We start from the raw sequence: 11,700 nt of genomic DNA, 5'->3' as shown, positions 1-11,700 counted from the left end.
TTTATTATGTATACAGTATTCTTCCTGCGGGCCTCATTACAGATGGTTGTGAGCCACCATGTGGTTGCTGGGAATTGAACTCAGGACCTTTGGAAGAGTAGGCAATGCTCTTAACCGCTGAGCCATCTCTCCAGCCCCTGTTTTATTACTTTGAGAGAGAGAGTCTTAGGTTCCCAGCCTGGCCTCCAACTACGTCTTAGGCGAGGAAGACCTTGCACGGGCGTTCTGCCCCCACCTCCCGAGGGCTGGGGTTAGAGGTGTCCACCGCCATGCCTGTTTCGCATTATTTTTAAGCGACTTGAGTGATCTGTGTACCTGACAATTACACACATCGAGAAACTCGCATAGTTAGGAATTTCCCCTCCTCATCGCACACATCCACGGAAGTGTGGCTAGCAGTGCGGAGGGTGTTATTCTAGGTCTACAGAGACTGCTTTCCTGGGGTCCCCTCAAGCCCGGGGCCACAGGCTGGGCAAACATTGTACTACTGAACTATGTCCTCATCTCCTTTGATCCCTTGAGGTAAATTAAAATTTTTTTTGAGATACAGTCTTTTAATCATGTAGCTCTCTGGCTTTCTGGAACCCATTATGTAGACCCAGCTGACCTCGAACTCAGAGCTCCACCTGTTTCTGCCTCACAAATGGAGATTAAGGGCATGCGCCATCACTGCCCGGCTCATCGGGCCTTCTCAGTCTCCTCACGGTGCACTTCTGCAGGTGCCTTCTGCTCCTGCCTCCCGAGGGCTGCGACTGAATGTGCATCGTCATTCTTGGCACCAGACTGAAAATGTTTTAATTTAATATTTTGGTGTGTGGGGCTGGAAAGATGGCTCAGAGGTTAAGAGCACTTGCTGCTTTTGCAGAGGACCCAGGTTCAATCCCCAGTACCCTTACGATGACACACAAATGTCTGTAATCCTAGCTCCAGGAGACCAACAGACATGCACCTGGTGTGCATGCAAGACGTTCAGACACTCATAGGAAAATAAATTTAACAAATAAAAATTTTATATGTACGAGTGCTTTGCCTGTATGTGTGTCTGTGCACTATGTGTCTGCCAGATGCCGTCAGAGGCCAGGAGAAGGCGTCAGGCCCCTGGAACTGGAATTACACATGGTTGTGAGCCACCACGTGGGTGCTGTGAGTCAAACTCAGGTCCCCTGGGAGAGCAGCCAGTGCTCTAACCACTGAGCCACCTCCTCGGCCCCAGAAGGCAGAGAAGTGCCCTGGACACTAAACTGACTTGGATTCAAATCATGGTTTCCTCTTTCCTAACCCTCTTTATGTCTTTCATCAAATCCCCGTTGGATCTTTTTTTTGATTCCAGCCCATGTTCTAAATATAGAGACAGCAACACCCCTGGTTTCAGGGAACTTGGGATCCTTCAGTGGGGATAAAAAAAAAAAAAGAATGAAAATGGATACAGATAATTTATTTTTTTGATGTGCACTGTGTTTTGCTTGCTTGTGTGTCTGTGTGAGGGTACCATATTCCCTGGAACTGGAGTTACAGACATCTGTGAGCAGCCTTGTGGGTGCTGGGGAATTGAACCCAGGACCTCTAAAAAAACAACCAGTGCTCTTAGTGAGCCATCCTCCCAGCTCCGGATGCAGATAACTTAAAGTGACAGGTGCTATGACATAAAGTGACCATTGGGCATCTGTTTAAGCGGGTGGTGGTGGCACACACCTTTAATCACAGCACTTGGGAGGCAGAGGCAGGTGGATCTCCAAGTCTGAGGCCAGCCTGGTCTACAGAGAGAGTGCCAGGACAGCCAGGACTATACAGAGAAACCCTGTTCAAAAGATCAAAACAAGCAAGCAAACAAAAGAGGACATGGGTACTTGTCTCAGGCTAGTTTAGGTGCGTGGCCTCCCTTGGAGCAACACTGTGTGAGAGATGGCAAAGACAGGTGGAGGAGGTCGGGGGTGGGGGGCAGCCGCACATAGGGGTTAAGTTTGGAAGTCGAGGGCCAAGGAGAGCACTGGGCGTGGCAGGGGCCGAGAAGCATGCAGAATCCAGCTTAGAGGCCTTTATGTGCTTTCTAGCCCCAGGGTCGTGGAAAGCCATCAGAGGGGCTGGAGAGACGGCTCAGTGGGAAAAGGTGCTTGCTGTCAAGCCTGACGACACGAGTTCGATTCTTTATAGGGGACCCACATGATGGAAGGAAAGAAGCTGCCCTCTGACCTCTGCATGCACACATCCACACAATAAATAAATGTTAAGATGCAAAACAAAACTAAAAACAACAACAACAAAAAAGGAGAACTAACAGAATCGCAGGATTCTAGTTTGGCAAGAGGACTCTAGGTGCCAGTAGAGAACATACAGTAGGGGGCGACAGAGAGCCTGAAATTAGTTGCCCCATTGATAGGCTACTTTGGATCGGTGTAACCTCTCATCCTGCTTCCCTACCTGTAAAGTGGGGTAGTAACTGCCAACCTGTCGGGGTCCTTACGAGGAATGATACGGAGCAGCGCTTGTAAAACCCTTAGCCCTGGATGCGGTCCACGGAAGGAAGTAGTCACTATGTGTGATTGGCTCTGGCTCCTTTCGGTTACTGGATAAACCTGAAAGTTACATAAAAACCACCGCATTCGGTATTTTAAAATCCTTTTCTTAAATTCTCACCCCGTGAAAGGAAAGAGACAGAGAAACACTGGGGCCACAGAACCCCAATTGCTCTAAGGCTGCAAACTTAGGGTGTACCTGGGTTGGAAAGAGTGAAATCGGGGAGGTGCAAGGCAGAATAGAGAGGGACCCTGCTGGACTGTGGTGGCTTATGCTTCCTTTGTCTTCGAAGGAGGGCTCTGTCAACTGTAGAGTTGGGGTACTGAGGTCCCCAGCACGTGTCAGCTCCAATCGTACACCTGGTGCAGGGCCCATCTCACCCTGGCTGTCGGTCTCTCGCTCCCCGCCCCAGCTTTAGTCCCAGCATCCATCGCACAAGCTCTTGGGCTTCATCTCAGCCCTCACGTATTTCAATGCTTCATCCCTGGTTGGTGGAACGTTTTGGGAAGAGTTAAGTGGTGTGACCTTGTTTGGGAAAGTGTGTCACCAGGGTTGGACTTTGAGGTCTAAAGAGCCCACCGGTCTTGCTCTCTGCTTCCCATTTGTGGAGCAGATGTAAGCTCTCAGCTACGGCGCCAGCGCCATGCTGGTCTGCTGCCCTGCTCCCTCGCCCTGTGAAACTGTAAGCAGCTCCCGATTAAATGCTTTCTTTTTTCTTTTCTTAAATAAGTTGCTTTGGTCATGGTGTCTCTTTACAGCAAGGGAAAAGTAATCAAGACACAACCCAACTCTTGCCGGGCTGCTGGTGAGAATGGGCAGTCTGCACACAGCACTCAGTCTGGGCCTGCATGGAACTAAGAACTGCTGGCTCATCACTTCAGCATGGACGAACCCTTGAGATGGGCATTAATCCAACTTCTCAGAGGAGCCCAGAATTGTCTGATAACAGGCTTCACGCTTCTCTCCCATCCTTCAGGGTACCTCTCGCTAATCCTTAGCACTCACTGACTCAGCATGGCCATTCCTTCAGCCTTGTAGCGCTTCAGGGCTCTCCCAACCTGAAAAATACTTTCCTCTTTCTGGTTTTCCCCAAAGGAGACTCGTTTTCCCTCTCTTCTTGGTCACCTCCAGCTCCCATTTGGCATCCCTGGTCCGCATTTTCTGTTCCCCCCTGGCCAGGGATTCCGGCTGTGTTTGTTGTTGTTGCTGCTGGGAAAAGATACCTGAGAAAACAACTTAAAAGAAGAAGCATTTGCTTTGGTTTAGGGTGTCAGAGGTCTCAAGCCATGCTCTGCTGGCTTCATCACTTTGGGCCTGTGGTGAGGCAGAAGTTATGGCAGTTTAGGGGTGCGGTAGAGAAGGGGTGCTTTACCGCATGGCAGCCAGGGAACTGCGATGGGGAGGAAGAGCCCCAGGACAAGATGTACCCTTAGAGGCACACTCTTGACTGGTCTTGTTGCTTTTGGGCTACTTAGTCCCCCTGACCCAATTTCTACTCCTAGGCTAGGCTGTTGAATGCTTTTGATAGGTGGCTTCACCATAGTGTTGCCTGCACCCACCCCCTTCCTGGGCACTGGGCCCAAGGCTTTGGGCATGCCAGGGAAGCTCCCTACCACCAAGTGACATCTCTAGCGGAGCCACAACTCTTAACCGGCCCCACAGTGTGGCCACACCATCTTTAAATGTATTGATCACACAGTGGTATCAGTGAGGCATCTGGTTTTTTATTTTTTTTTCTGGTATTTTCAAGACAGGGTTTCTCTGTGTAGCTCCAGCTGTCCTAGAACTCGCTCTGTAGACCAGGCAGACCTCAGACTCACGGAGATTCACCTGCCTCTGCCTCCTGAGTGCTGGGATTAAAGGTGTGCGCCACCACTGCCTGGCTTCAGTAAGGCGTCTTAGCGCACACGTCTTCCTGGTATGTGTTCCCTCCTTCAGGATGGTCCCAGGAATTCTTGCCTCCTGTGTGGGATTCACACTGTTAGTTCTTTTCCACAATGATCAAGACGGGTAGGACAGTGTGGGGATGGTGGGCCGTTACTCTGAGGCTAGGCCAGCATTTACGCCATGAGGACATTCAAGCAGCCTTGTGGAGAGGCTCCACGGTGAGGGACAGGACTCTAAGGTTCAGCCAGCAGTAATTTTCCTATCATCTGTGTGAGTCCTGTTGTCAGTTGACTCCCCAGCCTCAGTCCAGTCTTTCAGAGAACACGACCACTGACTAAGGTCCTGGTGTACCCTCAGGAGAGATTCTGAGCTGGAACCAATGGGCTAAGCCACACTTTGATCTTTGCAATGAGACTGTCTGTGTTCATTGTTAAAGCTGTTAGGTTGTGAAGTAATTATTTTATAGTATGTGACTAGTGCCCAGTAGTGCGGGGCTATCATACATACATCCTAAAATGTGTCTGTCTAAATAGAGATCTATTGGAAAGGGATGAAAAACTACACACGCATGTCCACACACACACACCATCCACACCTACACTTATTGTGCACATGCACACACAAACTCAAACAATACACACAACACAGTCCTATACTTCTTCTGTCTTATCTATGAGCTTAGGCCTGGCTCTAGGATACAAACCAGATTTTCAAATGCCTTCTTCCTGCACAATCTGCAAATAGAAAGATGCAAAACCCCCAAGTTTACTGTCTTTTGCAGACTTACAAGCCAATGCCAAGGTGTCATCAGCATCTAGAGACCAAGAAGCTAGGTGTGTCCTCATCCCTACACCTCGCTCCCTCACCCCAACACCCCACCTTGCTCTCTGCCAGTTACCTCTGTGAGTGTAACTACAATTCGGACTGCATCCATGTCTGCTTGTTTGCCAGAATAAACTAGATCATAAATGGCAAAATCAGTGAGTGTTAAATTAATGGCCCAATTTTCACCAAAATCACTGGCAGCAAGCCTAGTCCATGTAAACATGAGGATTTTTAGGACGGAGACAAACAAGGACACAGAGCGGCTGCATTTATGTAAGCAATGTTCTCCCGAATAGCTCACAGGATCTAGACGGCACACTGGGAGCCCAGTTCTCAGTCTAACACGGGGCCTAGCCGTGTTAACACCGCTCATTTTCCCAGCTGTCCGTTGAGGTCTGATAGGCATCTCTGAAGTCCTCAGGACTGTAAGAGGGACATCTCTGGGAAATTGGGGACCTAGTGTGTGGACCAGCTGGAAACCCTGTTCTGGGTAAAGTGTTGGAGGCAGCATACAGGGTCCCAATCTGTTTTAGTCTGTGCTCTTCTGTGCAGTATGGCAGGAAGGCAGCTTGCTTTCCAGGGCCTCAGCCTTCTTGCCCGAAGAATGGGTTGTTCTCTGGGGCTGAGAAAGATTGAAGCCCTGGGACACAATCAGGGCTTTCTTGGCCCCAATCCTAGGGGGTACCAGCTTCTGTCACCTCCATGCTTCTTGGAGGACCACACGAGAGTGAGTGGGTCAGGCTAGGGCTGGGAAGCCAGGTGCCGAGCCCCCAAGAATCTACAGGCTGCAATTATAATGCCAAGGTCACAGGGCAGGATTGGGCAAGAGCAGGGATCAGTTGGTGACTCTGATTTTTGCCAGAGATATTTGGAGATAGGGACGATTCTGGGAAATTCAGAACTGAAAGGGGGAGGGCCCTGAGAGGAAACAACAAAGGCCTCCCTGGCCTTTTTAGTTCTGTCTCCCATAAAAATGTAAAGAGTATTGAGGTGGGGCATAACAAGTGCACCTGTGTGTGTTTCTGTGTGTGTGTGTGTGTGTGTGTGTGAGGGGGGCGGTCAGGAGACTACCCTTCTCTGAAAAACAGAACAGAGGTTACCCAGGCCTTCCTTCCACCCAAACACCTCCCCAGTTCCTAATCTATTTCCACCTCTGTTTAAGGTCCAAAGTCCTGGCATTGGTGATGCCAGGTTCAGCGTGCTCAGACACACAGACAGCTGGACACACAGGACCCTTGGATGGACCCTGTCCCCTCCTGTCCCATTGTTCAGTGCTGTCCACCTGGTTTTCAGGCTTCAGCCCCCTTCTTAACTTGAGTTCTGAGTGGTGTTGAGAGACGGACCTTCAGTAAGTAAAGCGGGGTGAGAAAATGCTGGAGGCGGGCAAGTGAGAGAGAGAGAGTGGAGGGTCTGTGTGTATGTGTGTGTGTGTGTGTGTGTGTGTGTGTGAATAGGCAGGCATAGATTTTTCTTAGGATGTAGCCTTGGCTGGCCTGAAACTAGCCATGTATACCAGGCTGGCCTTGAACTCAGAGATCCACCTGAGTATGCTTCCCAAGAGCTGGGATTAAAAGCATATACCACCATGCCCAGCTAAAGGGTAGATTTTTGGACATCAGGCTTGGGAGCAGATGGCGGGAAGAAGGAAGGTGCTGTTCTCCTGGAGGATACCCAGTCAGATGTAGACGGGACAGGGTTTCTTCCAGCTCCGGGCCTATTAGCCCCAGCCTGGGCTCTAATCCTGGCTGTCCTAGGTCCCACTCTAGTGCTAAGATGACAAAGGATTACCAAGATCTCCAGCACCTGGACAACGAGGAGAATGACCATCACCAACTCCGGAGAGGTGAGGGTGCTCCCCACCTAAGAGCGTCCATGGCTCTGTCCCTCCTGCTTTCCCTGGTGACCCCTAGCTCTGGCCCATGCACTCAGAAAAGAGTGGCTGAGTCACTGGGGGAGTGACTGGGGAGCAGGGTACAGGGCACAGGGCTGGAGTCCTTCTCGATTGCAGTTGCCCAAGCTTCCTCTCCAGGTCTCGTACTTCTCAAGACCCCAGGCAGTGGGTGAATCCTACTGAGTGAAGGCTGGGAATATGGGTTTGTTGTCGGTCTCTTCTGAAGCTAGGTCCCTTGTCCTCTTCAGTTTTGACGGCATGTATGTGGTGGTTGGGGTGGCCAGGACCAGCTTGGCCTAGGGGCTAGGTTGAGGGTCTCTGCATTTAAAACAAAACCGTCTCCCCACTTCTTTGTCCTCTGCTCAGGACTGTTGTGTGTAAGCAGAACAAGGTCAGAACTCTTGAGGTATCTCAGCTGGGCAATGTGCAGGAAGCAGCCCTGGGGAGGGGAAGGGGAGAAGACTCCACACTCCAACTGACAGGGCTAAGTGTCATTTTCTCCCTTGGCGGGAGAGACTCATCTCTCCCCACATGCAGCCAAAACCGCACAGGATTCACAGAGAGAGGGAGAAACCCACCTTTCCCACACTTTGGTGGAGCAGAGACTCCCCAGGTGCAGGCAGCTGTTCATTGTCTGTAATGACACTATTGTGCCACGAGGTGGCAGCAGAGGCTCAGGACCTCGGCAACGCTAGGGCAGGTCAAAGCTTTGCACTTCCGAGATAACCCCTTTTCTTCCCCATCTTAGTTGCTTCCGGTCCTGCAGAGTTACCCACTACCCACATTTCCTTCCTTCTTTCTTTCTTTCTTTCTTTCTTTCTTTCTTTCTTTCTTTCTTTCTTTCTTTCTTTTTTGGTTTTTCGAGACAGGGTTTCTCTGTGGCTTTGGAGCCTGTCCTGGAACTAGCTCTGTAGACCAGGCTGGTCTCGAACTCACAGAGATCCGCCTGCCTCTGCCTCCCGAGTGCTGGGATTAAAGGCGTGCACCACCATCGCCCGGCTACCACATTTCTTAATATATATGGTTTCTCTTAGTTTATTGGAGAGCTTAGTGTGCGCTCTTCCTAGGACCACGGGATCTACACGGGGTTGGCCTGGGCTGGTGAATTCCTGACTCCTCTTTCAGGGCCGCCTCCCACTCCACCGCTCCTGCATCGTCTCTGCTCTGGATCCCGCCTCCTCCTGCTCTCCTTGGGCCTCAGCCTCCCGTTGCTGGTGGTTGTCGGTGTGATCGCATCCCAAAGTGGGTGGCCAGGGCTGGGCAGAGAAAGGGGCAACTTGTATGCAGAGGTGGGTGGGCACAGACAACTTATTTTTTTTCATACCCGCATCCTCTCTTGCCTAGACTCCCAACTCCGGGGCGACCTCCTGGCTCTAAAGCAGAATTTCAGCAACTTCACTGTGAGCACTGAGGACCAGGTCAAGGTCCTAGGCACCCAGGGTGAGGGGGGTGGGGCCTGGGGCCTGGGGTGGGGCTGAGGGATGGTGCTGCTATCAGAATACTCAACAAGATTCTCCTCTAGGAGTTAGCGTGGGAAGAAAGATGAAGCAACTGGAGTCACAGCTGGAGAAACAGCAACAGGATCTGAGTGAAGGTGGGGGGGGAGGGAGAGGGAAGGGGAAGTGATGGTGAGAGAGAGGGAGGGGGTGAGAGTGAGAGAGGGGGAGAGGTTAGGATGAGGGGGAGAGGTGATGGGGAGGGGGAGGAGAGGGGGAAGGGAGGGGAAAGGTGAGGGAGAAGGGCATGGGGGAAGGGTTGCTGGTCTTTCTGCCCAGATCAAAGCCATGGCCAGAGGTCTGTGCTAATTGGTTGTTCCCTCCACTCCCTTCTGTCCTTGGCCTCCCCAGACCACTCCAGCTTGCTGTTGCACGTGAAGCAGTTAGTGTCTGACCTGCGCAGCCTGAGCTGTCAGATGGCGGCCCTTCAGGGCAACGGTGAGGGATGCGGTTACCAGCCCCATTTTCTTGCCCACCCCCCATCCACGGTAGTATCTGAGCCCTTTACCGCCCTCCCCACCTCCTCAGGCTCTTACAGGACCTGCTGCCCCATCAACTGGGTGGAGTACGAAGGCAGCTGCTACTGGTTCTCCAGCTCCGCCAGGCCCTGGGCTGAGGCGGACAAGTACTGCCAGCTGGAGAATGCCCACCTGGTGGTGGTGACCTCTTGGGACAAGCAGGTGGGTCACAGTGGGTTCTTCTGGGATGCCGGATGGTGGAAGGAAGGGGCCACCTGCTCTGTTTCTTTCCTCAGAAATTTGTCCAGCACCACATGGGCCCTGTAAACACTTGGATTGGCCTAACCGACCAGAGCGGGCCCTGGCGATGGGTGGATGGGACCGACTATGAGACGAACTTCAAGTGAGTGTCTGCCGTCTGGGTGGGGGCACCCTGCCTTCCCAGCCTGTGTCTCTAAGGCTGGAGCTCTTCTCGGAACATGGCTGAGAGTCTGATTTGTCTTTTGTCTGTAGGAACTGGAGACCAGGGCAGCCGGATGACTGGTACGGGCATGGGCTTGGAGGAGGTGAGGACTGTGCCCACCTCACCAATGATGGCCGCTGGAATGATGACGTCTGCAGGAGGCCCTACCGTTGGGCCTGTGAGACAAAGCTGAACAAGACCGGCTAGGAGCTCCCTCCCCTTAACTTATTTCTCCAGTGCCTCAAGCTGCCGAAGTCTGGGATTGGGAGAGCCTAGCTGGGGGTCTCCACAGCCTTAGGGATTCTCATCTAGGGTTTCAGGGAAGGGTAAAGAACGGTGTTGGAGGGGTGTGGCATGACCTGGTGGGGTGGGGTCATGGGGACCTGGGACACTGGGCAGTGTGCAGCTTACTGTTGTCCACTTTCTTTTTAAAGTAAAAAGGAGAGAAATATGCTTATCCGCCCACGATCTGTCTGGTCACTGGGGCTGGCTAGCTTGGGGAAGGCCTTGGCCTGCCCTGCCTGTTAGCAGCCTGGCTTTGCTATGTGCAGGTGTGCCTGCTTGAGGACGTTATTCCGTCCTTAAGTCTCAGCTGGGAAACAGGATTGATCTGGCAGGCTCTCTAGAGAACTGCAGCCCCCAGCACTGAGTGTGACAGTGACTGGGAACGAAGTACACTGGCCTGTCGTGTTCATCACAATAAAAGTCGAAGACCAAATAAGCGTGGCAAATACGCAACTCGGGGTCACAAACACATGAGGGCAAAGCGTTAATAATAGTGTGATCAACAACCAAGGAGCGAGTTGGGACAATCACAGACACCTTACAGACTTGGAATTATTAATAAGACTGGCAAGATGTTTGCCTGTAAGTAATGCCAAAATACAAGAAATGACTTATATACATGCACATACATGTATGCACATATACATATGCACACACACACATATATATATACATAATGTATCTACACATGTCTTTATAAATGATGAAGCATGTATGTGTTCTTTTTTCATACACAAGGCAGGAAAATAATATTTTTCCTCTACAGAAAAGATTGGCAAATCTCATGGCTAAAATTAGAAGCAAGCAACAGATTTGGATGAACTAGTTGCAGCATTTATAACGAGCAATTAATATCCAGACTACAAAGAACTACAAAATCGCAAGAGGAAATCTCAGCAGAGAAATGTGAGAAGATGCTGTAGTAAACACTTGTCACTTCTATCTGAGGGAACTCTTCCCATGTTCACAGCGGCCAGCAGCCAGCCTCCTGCCTCCTGCCTCCCCGCCGGAGCTGCCTGCCTCCTGCCTCCTGCCTCCTGCCTCCTGCCTCCTGCCTCCTGCCTCCAGCCTCCCTGCCGGAGCTGCCTGCCTCCTGCCTCCTGCCTCCTGCCTCCTGCCTCCCTGCCGGAGCTGCCTGCGGGCCTGTGCTAGGAAGTTATCTTGAGTATATGATGCAAATTTGAAGCAATAGTTGCCGTATGTGGATCATGTTGAAAAGGGCTAGAGAGATGGCTAATCAGTTAAGAAAGTGTATCGCTCTTCCAGAGGTCCTAAATTGGATTCCCGGCAACCACAACAGCCTGTAACTCCAGCTCCAGGGGATCTGACACCTCTGGTTTCTGTAGGCATCCACACACACATGACATACACCCACACAGATATACACACAGTTCACATGTTAAAAATAAAAGTTTTATTTATTTATTTTTTTTTTTGAGACAGGGTTTCTCTATGTAGCTCTGGCTGTCTTGGAACTTGCTCTATAGACCAGGTTAGTTGAACTCACAGAGATCTACCTGCCCTGCCTGGCCTTTAAGAACATAAATTCTTAAAACTCATTTTTTAAGATTTGTTTTGCCAGGCTGCAGAGGTGAATGCCTTTAATCCCAGCACTCAGGAGGCAGAGGCAGATAGATCTTTGTGAGTGTGAGGCCAGCCTGGTTTACAGAGTGAGTTCCAGGACATCCAGGACTATTTCACAGAGAAAACCTGTCTTGAAAATCAAAAATTATAAAAAAAAATACCTTATGTAAAATATGCAAACTGAAAAATAATCCTAGAGTGTGCGCCCATCTACATAGCCATAAAGACAGAAAGAAAAACCTCCAAACAGCGGCGATGGAAAATCCTGTGGTAGAAATATGCAGATACATTATGATT

General features: G+C 50.8%; 1 protein-coding gene across 3 annotated transcripts; it reads left to right on the top strand.

The window, feature by feature from the left end:
* The first annotated feature begins 6,408 nt into the window (after window positions 1-6,408).
* Window positions 6,409-9,991, top strand: LOC126514065 (asialoglycoprotein receptor 1-like). 3 transcript variants are annotated; one of them, XM_050162757.1, is made up of 9 exons: window positions 6,409-6,574; window positions 6,981-7,069; window positions 8,185-8,359; window positions 8,462-8,557; window positions 8,640-8,711; window positions 8,965-9,051; window positions 9,142-9,293; window positions 9,368-9,474; window positions 9,585-9,991. In XM_050162757.1, exons 2-9 carry the CDS (start codon window positions 7,046-7,048, stop codon window positions 9,739-9,741), a joined length of 870 nt encoding a protein of 289 aa, XP_050018714.1. In that variant the 5' UTR covers window positions 6,409-6,574; window positions 6,981-7,045; the 3' UTR covers window positions 9,742-9,991. The 3 variants fall into 3 exon arrangements, with proteins under 3 accessions (XP_050018714.1, XP_050018717.1, XP_050018715.1); XM_050162758.1 differs by having other exon boundaries at window positions 6,411-6,574; window positions 8,243-8,359; XM_050162760.1 differs by lacking the exon at window positions 8,185-8,359 and having other exon boundaries at window positions 6,410-6,574.
* The last annotated feature ends 1,709 nt before the right edge of the window (window positions 9,992-11,700 follow it).

The sequence above is a fragment of the Alexandromys fortis genome, unplaced genomic scaffold (assembly GCF_014885135.2).
Source record: "Alexandromys fortis isolate MF-2015 unplaced genomic scaffold, M_Fortis_MF-2015_v1.1 scaffold_84, whole genome shotgun sequence".
NCBI lineage: Eukaryota > Metazoa > Chordata > Mammalia > Rodentia > Cricetidae > Alexandromys > Alexandromys fortis.
This window is presented reverse-complemented; position numbering and strand designations above follow the sequence as displayed.